The 24,014-nt window shown below is 31.0% G+C and overlaps 1 protein-coding gene across 1 annotated transcript; it reads right to left on the bottom strand.

Annotated features, from left to right (window-relative positions):
- Positions 1-4,051: 4,051 nt before the first annotated feature.
- Positions 4,052-23,582, bottom strand: peng (Pumilio and CPL domain-containing protein penguin). Its single transcript, XM_076491066.1, has 13 exons — positions 23,507-23,582; positions 22,781-22,873; positions 21,389-21,455; positions 20,836-20,905; positions 16,179-16,283; positions 15,304-15,407; positions 12,739-12,913; positions 10,745-10,879; positions 9,820-9,962; positions 8,476-8,621; positions 6,279-6,437; positions 5,607-5,697; positions 4,052-4,266 (listed from the first exon to the last, which is right to left on the bottom strand). Exons 3-13 carry the CDS (start codon positions 21,439-21,441, stop codon positions 4,137-4,139), a joined length of 1,311 nt encoding a protein of 436 aa, XP_076347181.1. The 5' UTR covers positions 21,442-21,455; positions 22,781-22,873; positions 23,507-23,582; the 3' UTR covers positions 4,052-4,136.
- Positions 23,583-24,014: the final 432 nt, after the last annotated feature.

Below are 24,014 nucleotides of genomic sequence, written 5' to 3'. Positions count from 1 at the left end.
TAAATTATGTAAACAATTATTCCTTCCGGTAAAAGACGCTAAAAATGCCTGTAATCTGACGTGAAAGTTAAAACAGAACGTTGGTGGAGTACTATAAAGAAAAACATTTGATATTTATAAATAGTGTCGGGGTAGGTCTTCTTTGGTTTGAATTTAAGCACAGAGCTGCAAAATGAGCTATATGTGCTCTACCCACCACAGGTATCAAAACCCGGTTTTTAGCAGTTTGTCTGTAGACATGCCGCTGTTCATTTGGGGTGCACCTCCTTTAAAGACACAGGGCAAAGGTTTATTAGGGACACTCCATTAGTGACCTAATACTTTATGCAAAGTAGTTCAAATTAAACTGCATATCATAAGATGACAAGTGAAGAATCGCTAACTCGCAAAGAATAGATAAAATTATTACTATAAATTTATATTTATTTTAAAGACAGCCCCTCATTCTTAATTTAAAATAGTAAACACTTATAATATTAGCATATTCAGTGGTGTATATAAATCTTGTAAAAAGTATAGTTAATCACAAAGATCTGGTGTGCATAGAAATGAAACATGTATACTTCATATATTAATATGTTCTTTTTATATATGTGCATAACACAAATGAAATAATACATTCACGTATCTAATATTTGTATGCACATACAGTATGTGGAAATCTGAGTTTATTATTCCAGCAGCCGTTTAAATCCATCAGATGGTTTTGAGAGTATGTCTAGTGTATCACTGGTGCCTCATCCAGAAAAAGTGTAAACTCATTGTTTGATGCCTCATCAGAATACTGGTTTTAGTGTTTATAAACATGAAGACTTCAAGATACTGTCAACAGGCTCCTCACTCTTGTTTTTATTATATTTAGTTTCTGGAAACACGTCTCACAGCACAAGAAGAACGTGTTACACTTTACATATAAGTTGTCATATACTTTTAAATGCAGCATTTGTTTTCCAACAAATAAAAACATGTATTAAACACCGTTTGTAAATCTGGAAACTTTTGCACGAACTAACGTCCTCTCACTCAACTCTGTGGTCAGTCTCAGATACATCAGTGATATCATCTCCTTCGACCATCACCTCTTTCAGGGCAGTTTAACGATCTTTTAAATTTTTGCTCGACTTTGGATACACACAAAATGTTCCAGTTCATATCCTACTTGCCTGAGCAAGTATCGTGTTGAGAATATAAATCCTGTATATAGTCATCTGACTAGACTTCATCATATTCAACATTTGGCAGATCTGGCCATTCAACATTGCCTAAAATGTCGGCATTTGTCTGACAAGTTGGTCTCATCTAGCTTCAACATTTTGCATATCGTCCTATAATGCTTTCAGCTGTACTTTACACTTTTATATTTGCCTCCAAGCCTGAACTAAATCAGGTCCACTTGTTTGAGGGTATTGTGATACAGATGTGATATCATAGAAAATGGACACGAACGTTAGCGATCAAAATTATTTCATACCTCATAAAACCCTCTAGCTTCTGTTTCCATGGCAGCATCATGTCAGTTTTAATGATGCAGTATAACCACACTTGATTAGATCTTGGAAAACAGCTTGAAAGTGGTCTGTGGGTAATTTGAACACAGCTTGTAATGCAATTGGTTTTCCTGAACAACTTGTTTCACCTATCACATTAATTCTCTTCAGTTTGTCTGCCATTAATTGTTCTCAATTTCTTTTTTTTTCCAGACATTCATTTGCTTATAAGAACTTTTGAAAAAAATCTGTAAATTGTTGCAACAAATACCTTCAATGAGTCTATTACAACTAAATTGAGTATATGTATTACACCACATGTAATACATTTCTGTCTATGGAAGAAGGCTTTGCCTGAAAGCCACTGTACTGCCTATGTCAAGCATATGCCTCATCTATGCAGGTTGAAAAACTTGTAATCTCCAAATATGCTTTTGACTAGCTCAAACAACTTTGTCCAATACAACTTTTGTGGTGGTAGGAAACGACAGCTAGTAGCCTTTCAATTATTTTCCCACCAAGTACAGTATGCTGGTTAGTTGTAGTGACATCTTCTGTAAAACCAATCTTTACTGGGAACATACCAACATTTCTAACTTTATTAGATATGTTCTGGATCATGTTCTTCATTATAATAAGCAGATTGCTGACAGTTGTTCAGCTGATAAAAGTAACTGAAGCACCTCATTCAGTAGCTCTAGAGGTTTTGAATCCCTTGGAGTTCACAATTACTTGTTCAAATGCTTAGAGAGTTACGTTATACTGACTCAGAAGTTTTATCAGTTCCAACAAAACACTTTTTTTTTTTTCACATTTTTCCATTTAGTGTGTTTCATCATAAATGGAAGATTCAACTTTCCAAAACTTCAGATAATAATGATAATTCTCTTAATAGTTTCCAGTGATTCTTAACTTCAAGCACCCTCAGCCTATTCTTCTTTTAACAATTCTTGTTTACAAACTATATTTTGATATTTGAACTATGTTAATTTAATCAACACACAAAGTGTGTTTAATACTCTTATTGTATATCTCACACCCAAATTTTATTGGAATATGTATTGGTTTTGGAATTTTATGTCAGTAGTTTTGTTACAAGAACACAACAATAAATCAGGACTGGTTATATGAAAATATCACATTCTGGTCAACTGATAAATTCAAAAGTATTTACTAAAAAAAAAAAGGTTCCAGAAATGTTACACTAAAAATAAATCTAACAAAGAGAGCAGAAGAATCATACAAAAAGCAAATAAATACTCTTTATTCATAATTATTATGTATTATGTTTACTTATCAGACAACCTGGTCTTATTGACTGGTTGCTGAAGTTAAGAGGAGTCTGAAAATTTCTGCAGAAGTCAAAGAATTTTATTCACATATGCAAAAGTCAAAAGATTCGACTTATTGTTCAAATTCAGATATGTTAATAGGGTAGTGCTTTTGAAAGCCTTTTGCAACAGAAACTACACAGCAGGACTGTGATCAAAATGCACAGCTATTAGAGCATGACCAGATATGACAATGTGGACTTAAATAACATGGAGAGATACACAATATTTTTAATATGCCTTAGTATTCAATTGCATTTTTTTTTCATTCCGTAGATCCAACTTACTCGGACATTTTTCATTTCTTTGTTTTATCCGATGTGTAAAACAAAAACAATGTCAACCCTAAAATAAAAGCCTTATTTTTATATGATAATATATAATACATACATACATACATATGTATTTCTTATCTCAAAAAATTCTTAAATCTTTTCTACATTCTTCTGTTGGAATGTACATAAACCAAATGATGTGCAATTTTTTGCTGCTTGATTGGTTATGAAAACTGTGTATTTTTTCATGGGTTAGTTGCACTGTGTCCTCCTCCATTACCAAACGTCCACAAAAAACAAAATGTTCAGGAAGCTAATGTGTGGTAACTGTGTAGAGGTATAATGACTTTTTAATCCTTTTTTTATATGCAATGTTTTCAAGAATCTAAAGTTTTGCTATGTCTGTTAGAATATTTGAATAATGTAACAAAATGTCACATTACTTATACCATGTGAAACATATCTGTAATGCAACCATTATCAGTTTTCTAAATTATTCTAAAAATTATGAATTTTGTATTATATTTTTTTTATCAACTTTAATGAAATGCATAAAAAATAAAGGAAGTTAAGATGTTTACCGCTGGAACTTTTGAACTAGCTTGTCTTCAGTTGGAAAAATCAAACAACAACAGAGTTTCTAACTTGAAGAAGGTGAAAATTACAAAACACTAACAAATGTCTCATCTGCTGTTAAACAAAAAGCTACACAATGGGCTATGTAATGCCCATACCAATATGGTTTTTGAATACTTAATTTGTAAAAAAAAATTCCTCACTAATTATTTAGCATTGGTGGTTAAATAATTTGAGATAAACCTGACTTGATTTAAAAAAAACAAGTGAAAGTGTTGCCACATTTTAGTAAACGAACATATTAATGTTACAGAGTTTGTATGGAGTTGACAAATGAAACTAGCCACAACTACTTTGTTAGGTGAAATACAAATTAAGCTGCTTCTTTCAAGAAATTGTTTTAATAATTTATTTACAGCAAGGCAAAAAACACTGAAAAGAATTAATAAAACAAAAAACTTTCCAGCTCAGAAGCCTTCTAATTTTTCAAGTAGAATTTCTGCTCCTTTGAACCTCTTTTTCGCCAGTACTTTGTGAGCTCCCTTCATTTCGATATTTATTCGAGAAATCACAGAAGGAATTCCAGTCTCTAAAAGACTGAAATGCATGAAACAGACTATTAATGACGCAGAGTCTGACACAAATTCAATTTCTATACATATAAATAATGAGAAAAAAATTGTATCTTCACTGAAAACTAACAGTTTTAAATAATGTTTTCTGTTGTGAGAATGGTGAGGAAAATGAATTTATTTAATTTTTTAATTTGAGACAAACAATAAATTAGTTATCGCTACTCTATGAAGGAGCTTCCATCAGCTATTTCAGTGACAGCATTTCTGAAGATTGAAATGAAGTTCACACAAACAAAATAAAACAAACAGTAAGCATGCATGTAATTTGTTCGATGATTGTTTATACAACTACAATAAAACTGGCCTGATGTTTTCAATATAACCTAATTCAAAAACTATTATTTCAAACTGATTAGTTTTTGCTTATAAAATAACATTGCTTGTGTTACCACTATTGTTGAAGTCAATTTTGTACAGTATTTTTAACACACTTATTAACCACTTGATCAATTAATTTAACCTGTTGAATGCCAAGTATTTCAGCTGCTACAGCAGCTCCTATGCTGTTTTTTTTCAGTAAAATTGAGTAATTTTTAAAACAAAGGAAATAAGCAACAAATAATATTTTTTCTCTAAGCCAAACTTGTAGTAGTACACAAAATAAAGAAATATGTACAAAACATGAAACAATAACTCGTCCGTGGCACCGTGTTACCGATCAGCTTGGACAAGTTATCTCGTCTACGGCACTGAACAGGTTAAAACATCCAATATTTATAATTAAAAACAAAAAATTATTTGGCACCAGATTGATGGTTGAGCAAGCATAGTCAACAAAATTCATGAAAAAAGATAAAATCCTATAATGTTTTGTGACTGTTTTAGAACTATAAGGCTGAACTTTGTAAAGGACTATACCTTTGCATAATAAAACTAGAGGGACTCACTGCTAACTCTTAGACTATTTCAATTTAAGCAAGTAATGTGACTTGACTGTCACTAATGGTTCCAAAGTGACTTTTTGAGGGAGAAGGATGCAAAAAATGTATCCTCAGCTGATACATATTCTCCAATATCAAAGACCCATAGAAAGTATTTATGTTAAAACTAAGGATAATAAGTCATAAATTTGTGATGTACAGAGAATAATGATAAGAGTAAAATAAGAAGATGGTTTGGCAAGTGTCAGAAATGGTTAATGAAATCTACACCTCCAGTTAGTGTTAAGCATATGTCTTTAATTTTCAGATATCAAAATAAGTTAGACTACCATATAAGGGAAGCATCATGTTATTATTAATAAAAGGAAATAGAAAACATATGTTAAGTCCTTCCAGCTTAAAAAAACAAATGTAATCTAACCTTAGCAACAGGAAAGCTCCTCTGTTGCAGTTGATCCATGTCTGCAGAATTCCCTCAGGTATCGTGTCGATCAAGACATTACTAAACAGTACTGCAATTAAAGTAAAATGTTTGAATTAGCTTTTACAAATAATAACAGCTGAAACATTCATATGACAAGCACATCTATGAAGAAATATTATCAGATCTTCATTTTAAATGAGTATTTTATATAACACAAAAATTTAACAATTAAAAAGTAGAACATTCTTCAATACAAATTTTCCCTAAAATTCATATGTTGATTTGGTATTTTGAATTTTGAAGAATACTAATTCATTAACAAAGGCTAAAATAAAATATACAAATAAAAATCTCCTTCACACACACATTATGACACTTTTTTAAATAAACGAGTGAAAACTGAATTAAAACAAGCAGTCATTTGTTACTCAATCTTTTCTCTTTCAGTTTTGATTTTTAATATTTTACTAAACCTAAATGAATCAAAGTTAATTTAAAGAAAAACAACCACATCCTCGTAATGTGTTATAAAAATAAACACAAAAAAAAACATAGTGTCATGACCTTTGCAGGTTCAAATAAAATGAATTCACTGGCATATGTATGTTAATATCATGAACTACTTTCTACTTGAATGTAATTTCATGATTCATGTTTATATGGACTCACCAGAATTTTGGCTTTTTCTCAGTTTGTCATCAAGAATAAGTTTTTTCAACATGTAATGAACACCAGGATGTTCAACAACATGCTGATTTTCCCCCTTGAGCTCATAGTAAGGATCAACAGCTAATTTAGCAATAGCAGTCATGGCATCTGTTGGGTCGCCTGGCAACATAAAAAAAAATGTTTTTTTTCAGACAGCACACAACATAACTTATAAACAAGGTTAATCTTGCAGAGTTCCGCCAACACACATTTATTTCTCATTTTCTTTTAAACACTGGTGATATTTTTACATGCTTAAGACAGATATTCATAATCTTATGGTAACAATATACAGACAAATGTTTAAGCTCCAAATTATATTCTCCCATTCATAGTGTTTTGACATTCTTAATTACAGACTACTGCTCTGCAGTACATTAACAATTGTATAAAACTTTTCTGCAATACAGTGAAATCAATATAGTTCCTATTTTGTTAATGTTTCCAAAAATCCATCAACAGTGCTAAGATAACTTTCAAAACCTATTCGAGCACCTCAAAGATACAGAAGTCTGTAGAAATGTCTGTAGATGGCATGACATTACCTCTCTCTTGTATTTGAATTTTGTGGATAATGGAGTATATTTACTGGGTGTGAGACAAGATGTTTTGTTTTGGAGCCACACCTCATTGATATCCATCACAACAATGCTAGTATTCTTCATGATGTTTATAATGATCCTAGCCTCATAGTATGCAAAATGTTCCTTGACCTTTCTCTCAATTACCCACATGTTTAACTAATTATCAAAAGCTATAACCAGCAATCAACAAGAATCCTTCTGAAAATCTTTCATGATGTGTTCTATCCCATTTCTTTGAAAGGTGTCACCAGGAAGATGATAATAGGTATCTTTCATAAGTAACAAGCTAGATACTGAAAAAAGCCTTTGATAGTCAAGCTTTCACTTCATTATATCACTTGGAGAAGCTTGGGAACAAAGTTTGTGTAACTTTTATAGGCCTAAACTTATTCAAGTTATTTTGTTATTTCCATGAGTAGGTCTGACTTTAGCTGCAATGAATCACTATGTTCTTGAGTTGTATCTTGTAACAAAGTGTTTAATTTTCTTTTCTGTCTGTAGTGTGCAATCGGTAGCTTGTCATCACATAGTCCATTTCCTTTCTGTTAAAACCAAACTTTCTTTTATATCACAAATGTGGTTTAACACAACAAATATTCTTTTCTTTCAAACCCTAACATTTTTGTCTTGCATGTTCTTTTATAATTATTGAATAGAATTCTGGGTCATAGAATCCTGTAATGTACGCACCTAAAATGAATAGGTTTTAAGCATTATATGTACTTCTAAATCAAACTTTAACTGAACTTTAAAAAGAAAGAGCGTTTATTGTGCTCAGTCAAAGAGCACAGGAGCAGGCATGAACAATGAAACTAGATATGCAATTCTTTATTAAATATTTTGAACAACTTTCATAAATGTGAGATACTAAATAAAAAGCCCCCAACAGTACAGCAGTATCTCAATGTTAGAAATTGAGTTTCAGTACCTATGGTAGGTAGTGCACAGATATCCTTTTGTGAAGCTTTGCACTTAACTAAAAACAAACTAACTAAATAAATAAAAACCAAACTTATCAGTTTTATTTTAAAATGTATGTAACAATTAGAGAAAAAAACCAACCATAAATAATGGAAATTCATACTTTAACTGACTATCAAGAATAGCTATATTAGTCATGACTAGAATATTGTATTTAAAATGTCAAATTAAAACTAATTGGCTTTAATGTAATATTATGAACAACTCCCTAAGTTGCATTAATTTCTATCTCAACATAAAATTAAATATGTTTGTGTGAGCTCGTCAATACTGACACCATATAATTACAAAGTTTTAACAAAAATATCAATTAAAAGTTATGATTTTTTTCCACAAAATACTTTGAATAATTATTGAGAGCTTGCCAAATTATGTGAAGATACATTAAGTACCTTCATTCACAGCATGTATTCCAATTTCAACATGGTTGCACGGTGGTTACAAAGTAATGTAATATATACGAGCCTGTTGTGATAGGGTTAAATGAAACAAGTGAAATAATACATTTTCATAATTTTATATTATCTTTAACACAGAAGTTTTTATTCTGATCTATCACATGAAGATAAAAAAAATCTGTATATTATTCTTACCAACAGCAGTTTGAAAAACTGACAACACTAGAAGACAAACAGCATTGTTCTTCATGAGCTCCAATGAGTGAGTTTTAATCAAATTTAACAGTGGTCCTGAGATACTCTGTAAAAGTTCTTTTCTCCTAATTTCAGGATCCTTTTTGCTGTAAATCAAAAACCTCACTAACTTTACTGACATATTATGACAAAATGAATCGAATAACCATACTTGCCCGAATATAACAAATACTTTTTGTCCTTCAAATATCTACTGAAAAATTGATTGTGCATAATATAATTTTGCTCATTTAATTTTGTTACTACAACCTACACTAAAACCATTCAAGTATCATCAAAAAATTTAAAAAACGTTGTATAACTAACATAATGGATGGGATGTACAATGACATGTTGTGGAAATCAGAAAAGGATGAAGTAAAGGTTCAAGGAAGCAAATATGATCGAAGCAACTGTTCTAGCAATGATAAAATTTATATGAAAATGAACTATTAGTTAAGTGTACTGCCAGAGAGAAAGTTTTTTCAATAAATTTTGTACAATTGACATGTAAGAAAAATTCAACAAAATAATTTCCAAAATGTTTAATACATTGATAAGATGCTCACTGTTGGCATGTATAATGATAGCTACATTAAACAGTCTCTTAAGTAGTTTATTTTGTAAGTTATCAACACCTGACTGTGCTCTGGTGCAGTTAATTTTTCACACCATAAAGAAATCTCATATTTACCTTTCATACCATTTTCCCTGTTTCCATAATCATTTCTAACACTGATTTACACATAACTAACTGCACTGCAGAACATAACTGTGAAGTTCTACTACCAACCTCTTTCTTGATAAATCAGCTTTTACAGATTTTTATTTTTCAATCAAATTATCAGCACCAAAGTTGCAATACAAGTTATATCATTGCAAGTTTTTGACAGTTTAATGACATCTGAACCAATCTGGTTGCGTGAAAGTTATTCAAAAAATGTACAAGTAAACCACAGCAGAAATATCAAATGATAAATCATTTGTGTGTTTTAATATCAAACTTTCATTTTTACAAAGAAAACAAATTCAATTCTTTTGTATAAACTTTTCACTGTGATCTAAGATAGTGGTGTAGTTTGGTTTAGTCTTTGAGTTACAATAACTATTTTCTCAATGTACTAAATTTCAATTTAACACAAAAATGTGGCAAGAATTAATATTGGTTTATACCTACCTATTTAGCAATTAATATCTTTTATTTTTTTGGTTTATAAGCAGCATTTATTATTAGAAAATATTGTGTGTATAGAGTTTTAAACTTTCTTTCAATTTTCTGGTTTTTGTCCATGAAGATACTCTTACCTTGCAGCATTTCCATCTCCTTGTTTAAGAATATTCACTACATCTGGATGAAAGAAGTGACTGTCTCGATGATGCAGTAAGTACAGTAAGACCTTCCTGCCTTCTTGGTTTTGCACTAGTTCCATTAAGTTTGCATTTAATTCCTGAAGTAAAAAAAAGTGTTTTTCATAAAGAAAATACTCAAATTTTAATATTTAACTTAAACAAACATTTATCTGCTGCATCGTACAAACACAGCCTTCAGGAAAACTTGCCATTTCTTTAAATGCGTGTTATCACTAAACTTAAAAACACATAGTAGTAAGAAGTAACATGACTTATAACATTCATGCTCTAGAAGAATCATAGGAAAGTCAAATACAGAGAGCTAAATCTCTATTTAAACTTTTAACAAACTTATTTACAAAACAGTAAATTGTAGTTTATATCTCAAGCCTTGTTTAAAATAGGTCTCAAATACTTTTCTGTGCACTGATGTGTTAAAGATCATATGATGTTAAGGGTTATTTACACATGCTGTAACATTCAAATGATTGTTCAAATATGTAACCTGTCAGAAGCAGCTAATGAAGTCTTTCATGATGAACATTTCTGGTATTGTCAGTGAAAAGTTAAAAACACTAATACCTATAAATACGATGTCAGAACACAATTTTTTTTAAAATTACCATCTTGATACTACCATGTTTGTTTCCTTAATAGCAATGCTATTTCAGTCAATAACTAACAAAGATTCTTTCTCTCTTAGATGTTTATGTGTTTATCTTATAGCAAAGCCATATCGAGCTATCTGCTGTGTCCACCAAAAGGAATCAAACCCTGATTTTAGCATTGTAAATCTGAAGATTTACAGCTGTCCCACCAAGAGACCACTCCCTCTCGTGTTGATTAAACAACAGAATAATCAACAACATGTAACACACACCTTAACAATGGCTTTCTCCACCAACTTGGTGTCATCAACAGCATCAAATATTGCCAATAAAACCATGTGCCCATGTTCTTCTTTGGCTATTTTACTAACATGGGTTTTCATAGATTTTATAATAGCCTTCCGGTCCTGTAAAAAAAATAATTTATACATAAACATGACAATGATATAGTGCAATGCATTACCTCCTTCAAAAGTATTTTTCCAGAAAGCAAAAACATAAATCACTTCAAAAGTATGTATTAAAACCAAATATTTTTAAATATAAAATGTGTAAAGTGTTGACAATATATCTTAGTTTCATGAAATATACACATATTCATATAAAGGAGAGTTCAGCAGTTAAAGAGAGTTATTTAAATGCCTTTGCTTTGCACACCACTAACCTAAAGAATGTATCCACATTTTTTTATTATTCAACATTGTTGCTCACCTACAGTTTGAGTCAAGAAATATAAAGCAATTCCTATTGTATCCTTTTCTTTTTATCACATGTTACCTTTTCCAGAATTATTAAATCTTGTGATGGCACCAACAAAGCTTGGTGTTAGACTGAGCTTCAATGTAATAAAAAATAGACAGATCATTTAAATAAAAATTTAATTTTGAACCATTGACAACGTTCAGTCAGCAGCATTTGCTGCTTACATGACTAAAAGGCCAACTAGTTTGACAGACTGCTTGTCATGGTTACACTATCCCCATTCATGCAAAAACTGAAGAGTACGTTCATTAGTATATCATTGTTCTACAGCTTTGAAATTTTATTGAAAAATGAGGGATCATTTGATTACACCAAATACAATGCATCAACTGATAAACATCCAAATTAATATGATATTAACTTGGAGGTTAAAAAAGCAGGAGTGGCCAAACTGTAACTCGTGAGTCACATGGGGCTCTTTGATATATAATGTGCGGCTTGCAGAAATATGTTGGCTGAGCTACTTTTTGTATCACAATTAATATAAAAGGTAAATAAAAAAATTCAACCTATATAATTATTTACCCGGGTATAAATTGAGAGTCCACTGGATTAAAACGTAAGTTTAATGTTCATGGTGAGTAAATATATTTAATACTTTAAATCATAACTTTAATGCTAGATGTGAATCAGGGATTAAAAATATTTCTCATCAGCAAGGATTACAGAGGAATTGTGCTGGAGAATCAGTTATTATGCAAGCAAGGATTACAGAGAAATTGTGCTGGAGAATCAGTAATAGTACAAGCAAGGATTACAGAGGAATTGTGCTGGAGAATCAGTTATCATGCAAGCAAGGATTACAGAGGAATTGTGCTGGAGAATCAGTAATAGTACAAGCAAGGATTGCAGAGGAATTGTGCTGGAGAATCAGTGATCATACAAGCTGGTGCTGACAATGTTAGTTTTAGTAGGTGTGGCTTGCAATAGCATGATTGTGGCATGTGTGGCTGTGTTGCAGGCAGTGAAATTAGCAGAATGTTAGTGTAACACTGGGTGCTGTAGAATTTGGTTGTGTTGCATGTGTTGGAGCTTATTGTTTCTTTTCACTCTAATTTTTTAGAAGTGTCTGAAAATGTTGTGAAGGAAGATGGTGTCAGCAATTTCACAAAAAATTCTAAAAGCGTCACAACCTAATAATAAAATATACATTACATCAAACTTTATGAATCTTTTCATGTCAAAACTAAGCTATTCAGAAAATCTTTTGACATTTTATAAAAATTGGTTAAATATTTTCATTATTTGAATGTTAAAAACTAGAATATGCTAGAAAGCATTAAAAAAATGTAAATAGTTTTTCTCTTTTTTTTCAGTATTATGCATATTCTGAAACACCAATATCAATTTTTATACATTCTTAAAAGTAGTGGCACATAATTTTAGTTCAAACTATAACAATTCTATAATAGATGCACAAAATATTCATATGTACGTATCGAAACACAGGAATATATTTCTAGAAAAATTATTTTTCAAAGAAGAAACTACCAAAAAATCTAACCTTAGCAGTTCCATGCCAAACACAATTCATGGCTACTCTAGATCCATCTTTAGTGTGTAAAATTTCCACTAGAGACTCCCTAATTGCTTCAATAATTTCAGAGCGAGAGGTCGGATCTGCATTCATAAAGAACTCTCGTAAAACGAAGTGGATGATACTGTGCCGAATAACCGTCCTATAATAAAATTCATATGAAATAAAATAAAAGTAGACCAGATTTTAAATACTAAAACTTTATTACAAGCAATTATATCTTATCCATGTACTAATGTCCAATAAACAATGTCATGACATTTTGGTTGGTTATAATTTTTATTGAATATATTCCACATACTGTGTTGAAATAATATGTTACTGGAAAAAAACAAAAGGATATAAGAATGTCTTTCTGTTTCTATTAATTTTAATGAAAAACCCAAATATTCTTATAGAAGAACTTCCATCATAATTTTACAGTAATTATTATTAGACATTTACTGTTAATTTTAAAATAGACATTCTATACTGTTGTTTATACGTATGTTTACAGACAGAAATATTAAATGTTAAACTCTTGCATCTTACTTAACAAAAGTTAAATTTTCCTAAATGAAAATGTATTTTTGATAGGTACTTACTTCTACTCACAAAATTAGCTCCTCCAGTTTTGTGCTGAACTATTTGTAATTGTTTTTTAACATATGCCACAAACCTTCAACCTTCCCTCTATTGAAATCCAAATTTCCAACATGTGTCTCATGTAAGTCACAATGCATCACATTTCCACCAGTTAGAGAACACTACTATCACATGGTGCATATATCGCTTTGACATGTGGCAGAAGACATGAGCATCAAAAGATAGTGGGAAATGTGAGTAGCAGAAAGTACTTATTAAAAATACATTTTCATTTATGGAAATAACTTTTGATACAGTACACATACTTTTCTCGCAACATTAGCTTAAATCACATGTTGAATTAGAGGGACCAGTGTAAAGGAAACATAGGCATATCCTTCAAAAGCACCCAAAGAAAACCCCTTAATTGAGAGGAACATATCAGAAGATTTGAGGAATGGCACCTCAACACATTTGAGCCAGGTATCTGTGAAAAGTAACAAGGAGAGGAAGACCAGACATGGTGGAACAAAAACAAAGCACACCCTTGTGGAAGAAGATGGTGCAACAAAGAGATATAAAAGAAGTTGTATCATTCAATCCCACAACAGAAGAGGGGTCCCAAGGTGCAGAGTGGCTAAGGCACGACGGACCTCACTGAAAAAGTCAATTACATCCAAAAATCTCACTCACTTGGTATCAACAACCTCACAAGGGTAGGATGAGAACCAATACCATCTTTACCATGAGTCCTTGAGTTCTGAGAAAACCTATCAAAAGACAGCAGGAACACACAGTGTGGTTTAATTGTAGAGATCTGAAAATGAGTCATCCTAATTCCAAAGAAAATCCATCACATGCATTCGACTCCGCATGACCATGAACAAATCCAAAATGACCTAGGTTGTAAACAACCTAATAACAAAGAAAACCCAGGAGAGTAGTTAAAACAAACCATGAAGATCTTCTGTGACTACACTACATGGGGTTCCTGAAAAAAATATCAGAGGAAAAAGAAGGCTAATGCTAGAAAATAGGGGAGAGATAGGATGAACAGGAAATCTTTGGAAACCATCTCCAAACAGATAAACTGAACCCAGAACTGGCAGCTCGCCTGAAAAGTAACAAGGGTGGACAGACCCAAAGCCTGCAATAGACAGGCATATCACACAGGATAGCAGCACCAAGAAAGCCAAAGAAGGCTGAACAGAATCCTCATCAGGAAGGCATGGGAAAGCAAGGCAAACTCCAGGGGAGGGGAGATCAAAATTATAGTCAGCATATACTTGTAAATGATTTAAAAAGTACAGGAAGAATAAGAACATGAACAGGAGATAATGTGTGTTCCATGTAGTGCTTCATCCACCCGTGAATAAAGACTGCAAGTACCCCTGATGGGTTGCCTGCACCTGTGGCCAAAAGTGTGGGAACAGACAAGTGAAATGCACCTGAAGTAGTAACAGCAACTTGAGAGATTCATATGTAATAATTAAACTAGTAAAAAATGTATGGCAAACACAAGTAAATAAAATGTTCTCAAAGAAAAATGAAATAAAATAGAACAAAGTTAATTTGAAATAAGTTAATAAGAATGAATCAAAAGAAAATTATTCCACTTCTAGGGTAATAATTTTTCTAAAGAAAGACATCTGCATTCGAGCATCTACAAACAAGAAATGATAGTTTGGTGGTGCCATGTAGAGGGAGTCGCATGCATCACATTACTGTAACACTCTCCTTTTTGTAGAGAAGTAACGCATAGTGATTTACATGAGAGACTATTGAAAAACTTTGGATTCCAACGGATGGATGGTTAAAGGCTTGTGGCAGGCATTCAGATATGTTTGCAAATAGACATCATAAAATGAGAAAAACTAATCCTGTGAGAAGAGGAAGAGTACCATAATGGAAAATAAGTCCACTTCTCACTCTTTTCTTTATTCTAATAATTTATAGATAATACTGTACTTTTCTGTGATTTTCATCAAAAGTTCTTTCAAATGGTTTATGATGCCTGATTTCTGTGTTGGATCTTTCTCCAGAAGTTGGGCTAATGTCTTGCAATCACTATCCTGAAACCAAGATAATCAGTAAAATATACAACATACAAAAATAGATACTACAACCATATTTCATAAAAGTGTACAGTTTGACTCCCTTAAGCTAACGTCTTGCAGTCTCTAGTGAAAACATGGTAAACAGTAAAATACATAATACAGATGAAAACAGGCACGACAAAGCTTCAGTCATATTTCATATAATTGCCCTAAATTCTAAACAACTTTCTACCTTTAACAACAGTATTCTATTTGTTTGTTGCTTATTTTTTAATTTTGTGCAAAGCTACACAAGGGCTATTTACACTAGCCATCCCTAATTTAGTAGTATAAGACTACAAGGGAAAGCAGCTAGCCATCATCACCCACTGTTAACTCTTGGGCTACTCTTTTATCAATGAATAGTGGGATTGACTTCACTTTATAACACCCCCACAACTGAAAGGGCAAGTATGTTTAGCGTGACGGGGATTTGAACCCATGACCCTCGGATTATGAGTCATGCACCCTCTCCACCTAGACATGCCAGGTCAAGTTGGCATTATAAAAATAGATATTTGAAAAGTATGGGTTGTCTTTAGACTGAAGAAAATACAAGATAAGACATTAATTAACAATTCAATAAATTAAATGAGCAAAAATCTCTGAAAAATTTAACTAAGTACAAAACATTTATCACTTCTTAAAATTAATAATATTTTAATTTTTTTTAGTTTTATTTGTTGTGTAACTACTTTTTAAACATTTTTAACTTTTAGCATCAATGCTACACCTAACGTTACTAACCTTAAAATGTGCAAATGTTGGACCATAAAACTCTTGAACCAACTCAGCCCTCTGAGTAGCATTTGCATGTTCATTGTAGGCATATTCAAGAACAGCAGCTCCTTCCTACAGCAGTTAAAGAAAATGTATCTCTGTTAATAAATAATTATATTTGAATTATAGTAATTATTCATGGGTAAGTTCATTTTCAGTATTCAAAGTAGAATCAAAGGTAAATTAACAATGAAAGCAATGCCAAAGTACATTACCTCCTATTAAAATATTTTCATCCTAATACAAAACTAAAGCCTTCTGCAACAAAAAATACCTGACAATTTTAACTTGACACAAATTTGATGGGATTTTTAAATTATAACTAGAAAATGTATTCTATGGAAAAATGAGTAGCATAGTATCTATATACAACAGCATTAAGAGAAAACTAAACAGAGTTTGAAATATTATAAACTGAAAATGAAAGTTACTGTAATGTGATTTACATGATCCAATAAAAACCTATAAACATTTTCTGGATATTAATATCTTCTTTGCATATTTTTGAATAGATCTTCTTACAACTGATAAACTAAATTTAGACTGAAATTTATATGCAAAAACGGCTCGTTTGGGTTGAGAAAATATTTTACATAGAAGAGTGAACAACGTTTCGACCTTCTTCGGTCATCGTCAGGTTCACAAAGAAAGAGGTAACTGACCAGAAGCTGACCACATGTTTGAAAGGGGTTGTGTAACTGTGTGTCGAAATGTAGAGGGCGGTAATAGATGTTTGAATATAATTTTATTTATTTTATTATATTAATATAGGTATAAAGCGTTCCTTTATATTGGTTTATTTTGGGTTTAAGTTGTTGTATAAGTAAGGCTTCTTTAATTTTATGTTTGTTTATGTTTGTTTCTTTATTTAGTATTTGAGTGTTTTCTATGGTTATGTTGTGTTTATTTGACTTGCAGTGTTGAAAACGTGTGAAGGTGACTTTTATGTTCTTTGAATCTGGTTTCCATTTTCTACTTGTTTCTCAATATAGAAGTCGTGGCAGTTATCACATTGTATTTTATAAATAATGTTAGTGTGGTGTTTGTCAGTGTAGTTTTTACATAGTATAGACCTCAGTTTTGTGCCTGGTTTTTGAATAAATTTGGTATTAACTGGAATGTCATATTTTGTTACTAATTTTTGCCAAATGTTGGTTATTTGTTTGCTGATGTCAGGAATATATGGTATACAGCAGTATATGGTTTCGTGGGTTTTTGATTCGTGAGCTGTATTTACTTTAGTTGGTTGATTTTGCTTTCTGTCTAGGTGTGTGCGTATAATGTTTTCTACGGTTTGTGGAGGAAACTTATTGATGTTGATGAAGTATTGTTTTATTTTGTCTAATTTATCGTTAATTTTATCTGGTGAACATAGTTTTATGGCTGTGTTTATTTGGTTTCTTAGTATGTTGAGTTTTTGTTTTGTTTCATGTGCTGAGTCCCAAGGAATGTATAGTCCAGTATGGGTGATTTTTCAGTGGATTTCTGTTTTGAATTGTGTGTCAGTTCTTGTAATTTTGAGGTTAAGAATTGATATTTGATTGCTTTCTTCCTGTTCACATGTGAAGTTAATGTTGGGATGTATAGAGTTAATGTGATTGAAAAAATTAAGTATGTGTTCTGTAGATTTGAATCCATAACCGTGTCATCTACATATCTGTACCAGTATAATGGTGGATGTAATGCTGTGTTAATTGCTTGTGTTTCAACTTGTGTCATAAAAATATTGGCTAGAACTGGTGATACTGGGTTGCCCATGCTTAGGCCATTTGTTTGTATATAGTTTTGGTTATTGAACATGAAGTTTGTCTTTATCGTGGTGAATTCTATGAGGGTTGCCAATAATTTTATGACACAAGTATTTATATTTTCTCAACCCAAACGAGCCGTTTTTGCATATAAATTTCTCAACAAGTGGGTTTCTCGACATCACTGATTAAATTTAGACTGCTACATCTTTGCCTGGATCTTCTCATGATATATTAACTTAAGACTAACACACCTTCCACCAGATCTTTTCATGAAAGCAGACCTTCATAATTAATGGGCACCATTGCATTAATTCTTGTAAGCACCCATAAAATGGATTTTTCAAAAGCTTATTAGAGCCTCTATCAAGTCTGTCATACAATATGTAATTGTTTTCTTGCACAAGATAAGTTCACAGATAATTTTGTGTGACCTTGTTGGCTTCTTCAACAAACTTGTTTTTCTTAAAACACAGAAAAGTAAATAAAAAGAAATAAAGCACACAGTCATCTCTTCTAGTTATGACCTGCTTGTTACTGCTACTTATGACCTGTTTATCACTGCTGCTTATGACCTGCTTATCACTGCTACTCAGCTTGCCAAACCTCACAAAATTTCACACATGTAAAATGTGAAGTGAATTAATTTTTTTAGATTTTATATACACATATGAATAATCAACAATTTATTGTTTACTTCACCAACACCACATAATTCCATTATAACTTACCAAGTTTAATAATTAAACAATGTTTGTGTATAAAAAAATACAAAATCACAAACAGACTAAATACTCAACTTACTAGTTTAAAGATTTGTCTCTAAAGATAAAATCACTGAGGGGACATTCTGAGCTTCCAATTGGCTATTCAAATCATATATTGAAGTACATGTACGTGAGGGACTGTTTGCAAAAATGGAAAGAGATGAATGGGGCCACTGTATTTGATTTACTAAACATGATGATGGCTCAGCAAGTAAAAAAGATAAAAGGTTATTTTATATCCTAGCTCATCAGTATTGGTAGAGTTCCTGATTTGTACAAAACTATAGACTTTGTATGTTGACGTCACAAACATCTAATTTGAACCAGTGCTGCATTCAACACACACTACATCACACATAAAAATCTAAGTTTAGGTGCATTTGTTTAATATTCACTTTTAAATCAACAAATTAAATAATGCATAATGTGAAAATTTGAATTATAATTACAGTTTTATAACAACCTTAAGGAGATAAGTTTATAAAATAGCAGTTCAGTAAAATTTTGAATGCAAGTCAACAAACATGATGACGTGGACTTTGACCAATGACCCATCTGGATAGGTTTAAAAAGCAGGGTGCTAGAAAAACAAAAACAAAATCAACTACAATCTAATAAACAATATAGACTATACTGAGAATTACAGTTATTCCTAGTGTACAGGATTGTCTTTTGGAAAGGCTTTTCTCATTCATGAAGAACTCTAACAAAGTGTGTTGTGAACAGATTAAACAAACCAGAGTAACACCACCATGTTTATATTTACTTACAGAAACTTTTTTAGATGCTAAACAATTTTCACAAAATTAAGGTAAACTAAAAATGGCACAAATTCAAGATAATGTCTATGTACTAAATGAATGGAGTCAAAGCTATGGACCTCTGGAAGCATGCGCTTCCATACAGAAGTAATGAATTTAAGAATGTTTGGATGTTGCTGAAACTAGTGTTCTGCAGAAAACTCAGTAATGGTGTTTTTGAGGCAGGGTTTAGTCATCTTAACCACATACTCACTGACCAAAGGCTTAGTTTGAAACATACAACAGTAAAGAACCTTCTACTGGTTAAAACAAATGATTTTGTAAAAGAGGGAAAATGAAATTTAATATTAGTCCTTGTGACATATCTACAGAATATGAAGTCAAGAAATGGAAATCAGACACGTACAATGAAACTGATTCTGTTTGTGATGAAGATTTAAATGCTTATGTTGAGGATGATTCTTATTCTGATGTGTGTAGAAAATGAAATGAAGAGGCAGAAACACAAGATTCCTTTTCCAAATACTGATTGTACTGGAATCATCTGATGTTAGCACTACTGATGGAGATGATTCTCTTGTACATGATGTTATGATAATAACTGAATATGATTCACTAGTTAAGAGTTAAACACAAACTGGACAAAGGATCTAGGTTTCTACAAATGATTATATAAAGTAGTTTTACTTCAAATTCATCTAATATGAGATGTGTTTATGCAACTTTGACTTTTGAAATAGGGAAACTGAGGTTTTATTTTCTTGTTAAAAACTTGAATACCATTTTACTCTTATCTATAAGTTACAACTGAGTAATTATTACACAATTTTAGCCAAGATGTTATGTAAAAAACTTCAAGGAGATTATTACTGTAGTAGATATAAAGATTTTACTGATTGTTGTTTTGCTTATTCATACAATTAACATACTATGCCTAACATTTGCCCCTTACCTTACTTTGCCTTTGAAATACAACTACAAATTTACTTGATTCAAAAACAGTAGAATTCAGTCAATACAACTTAACTTTTATTGCAAAGATAATTCACTATGTCATTAAACTGCAATTATGCAAGAGTAAATTTCATAATTATTGATGTACATAACACAAAATCTTTAATAAAATATAGTAAACTCAGTTTCTGTGAAATTAATATTTTTAAATTTGTATTTTTGAGTCTTTGCAAAAAATCAAAATGCAGGAAAATACTAACATATATCTGTACACTTGTTGCAAAGAAATACAAAATAAACATACACACCATATTTTTCATTTTTTATGGAAATGAAAATAAATTTACAAAACTTTTCAAATCTAAAACACAAACCAACTGTAAGAAAAACTTACGGTGTGTTTTATCAACTTGCCAACATGACCATGAAAGGACTTCACTATAAAGTTCTTCTGCTCTTTTGTCCTTGAGAAATGTAAAAAAAGGTTGCATAAAATGATTAAATATAGTACCTATTTGTTTGTTTGTTTAACAAAATTACTTAAAGTAACAAACAATAAGCCCACTTGAATATATGAACAAAACATTTTTGTCTTTAATATTAAAACAATATCACTGGGTGATTTCAAAATAGTTACTATCAAGTAAGTTTATCTACAAAAATATACTGGAAAATAATATATAAATAGTCTGTCATAAAAATGTTCTGTGAAAATAATAATTTAAAAAATTACCTTATGTACAACAATAAGCCCATTTGAATTTATGAACAAAAATGTTTGAGTATTAACACAGTAAGCCTGTTGAACACTGTTGATTTCAAAATACAGTTTTTATCAAGTAAGCTTATCTATACAAATACACTGCATATATGTAAATAGTCTGTTGTAAAAATGTTTTATGAAAATATAATAACTTACATTTTCAACATAGTAAAAATTTACATACCCATATTTTAAGAATTTCAGAACAAAAAATTTGGCATACTTGGATTTTGACATTTCAATGATGTGATCTGGAACAAAAAAAAACTTTATACATAAAAGTTTGGAAACAACTTGACTGGGTGATGGAAATACTATTATAAATGTACAATGTTTCAACAAGACCTTATCATCCTCAGGTTTTCATTATCAAGTTGTCTTAAAACTTTTATCTTTTAAAATGTGTGTTCCTTGTTACCTAGTTTTAAATTAAACTTTACACACATAAAAAAATAAACTCTGCCTGTCTACCCTTTCACCCATTCATCTATCTACATTTTAACCACGACACATTCTTTAGCAAACTTTGTTATATATTTATTAAGTTTATGATACTGTCAGCTACTAACTCACAAACATGGCTCAATGCGAAAAGTTATAATTAGCTTTAAAATAATGTGGAAACTAACAGAACTTTGAAATTTTCTAAAACAGTGCTTAGAAGATCACTTACTGTTTTAAAAACAATAATAAAGCTTGACTTACTATTGTATTTTTATTCAGTGATCATGTTGTATTGTTCCCTCTCATTAACAATAGACTGGCAGTGATGCGTTTAAACTAGCAGGCTTCCTCAAAACCAATCACATCAGATACTTATAGTAAGGTTAGAGAGATTAGATATAAATGATTTACATATTAACTAACCATGAAAATGAGTCATTTCATCTCCTATATATTTTCTACTAACCATTTAATATTTTATATTTATGAATTCCAAGTGCACATTTAAGCAGACCAAAAGCTCAGAGGAGCCTATATCTTGGGGACTCGACAAGTATGTTTGAACTGAATTTCTCATCTAGGTTTCTTTTGCCATTTCTTGACACATAAAAATAGTCTTTGATTTCAAGAAGTGACAGTAAACTATAAACTTATGTCTTATAAAATTCCAGTCTTTAAGACACAGGTTAATCTTGCTATATAAATATTTTTTCTTCAAAACAAAAAAGAAACAGTCATACACTTTTTTATCTATGAAACATGTTCTAGAGATATTTTTATAAGTCTGATCAAGCATTTATTTTTATATGGGGGATAAATGCCTGCATATAACATGACTAACTAAAAGAAACCAATTTATTTGCATTTCTATAATTTGTTATTGACTATTTTTATAAATTCATACACATATCCGTGAATAAGCATTGTTTTCAAGTTCATATTTAAATGTTTAAATAATATGCTACAACAGTGGAAAAAAGTCAAGCTAGCCTTTTTTTTTACATTATTACTATATAATTTACAAAAATAATTAGATTATTTGATTTACAAAAAATCAATGTTTTGTAAAAGCTTACATTAAATACCTCACATCCGTATGAAATTGATTTTTAAAAATTATGATCATTCATACCTTTCAATTCTTCAAAGATTATGTTCGATGATTCACAGAACCTAGTGCCACAAGTGTTTCAATAACACGTACAGTATCGTGAGCAAAAATCAGCTGAGAGAAAAATCAATACATATGATATAAACTAGTTTATTCAAAAGCATTTCTTCTGTTTTATTTCTTCCTACACGAGTTCGTTAGCTGGGTTATGACTGCTTTAACTTTACAAAAGAAAATAATCCTCAGCATTGTTAAAAGTTCATTTTGTCTGCACAAAATGGCACAAATAAAACAGCCATAATATGATGGGGTGAATAATTATAAAAAACAAAATCAATATACACTCTATTCTTATTCTTTATGTACTCCAACACACATAATGGAATGACTTCTCTGTACTGTTAGTGTGAAATCCTAAAACATTTCAGTTCTAGAATTTGGCTGCATGGTATTTAGTGTAAAAAAAATTATAAAAATACATCTTTTAAAGCAGTACATTTTACATTACACTTTTAAGATTAAATGAGTAGATTCAACAACTACAACAATCATAAGCAGCTGTAACATGACTTTAGAGAAGTGGTAAGGTTACTTCACTGTTTCTTACTTTCCCTTTATTAGGTTACAAAATTATTCACATCCCACATCAATTAACTTAATTAGGGTTATATCTACCAGTTAACCAAGCAGTGGCAATACAGGTTTTACAGTTTCTTTTATTCTATTTCAATCCAGAAAAGTTCTTACTTGTCTGGTTCGACCTTTCACAAGACCAACTAGTTCCTTCAGCAGCTCGTGCTTTCGCTCCACTTTACAGTCCTCTCTTTGTGAAAAGTAAATGGTGGTTAAAAAAAAAAATCTTCTGCCTGATTTCTGATTAATAAATGAAAGGTTTGTTTACATGTCACAAAATGCATTTTCTAATAAGTACCAAAGCAGTTCCAGTTAAAATATAAAAACTACACATTACAAAAAATTACATTTTCACTCTACTATACAAATGATAACCCTCATAAGAGTTTGGCTAATTTCTCTTCACCTTAACAGACATAAACAACCTTCTTCACCATAAATAAGACAAATTTAAAAACTGTAAGGTTTGTTAATTACTTAACAAGAAATAATGTTTACACTTCATCATTCGAATGCAATGAAGTTGTAACCTAAAAGAAAATTCACAAATTTTAGTAAGATTTTTACAAATAGTCTTCTAAGATAGTTCATTTTGGTCAAAGTAAAAATAAACAGTAAATGA

The sequence above is a fragment of the Tachypleus tridentatus genome, chromosome 2, assembly GCF_004210375.1.
Source record: "Tachypleus tridentatus isolate NWPU-2018 chromosome 2, ASM421037v1, whole genome shotgun sequence".
Classification (NCBI taxonomy): domain Eukaryota; kingdom Metazoa; phylum Arthropoda; class Merostomata; order Xiphosura; family Limulidae; genus Tachypleus; species Tachypleus tridentatus.
This window is presented reverse-complemented; position numbering and strand designations above follow the sequence as displayed.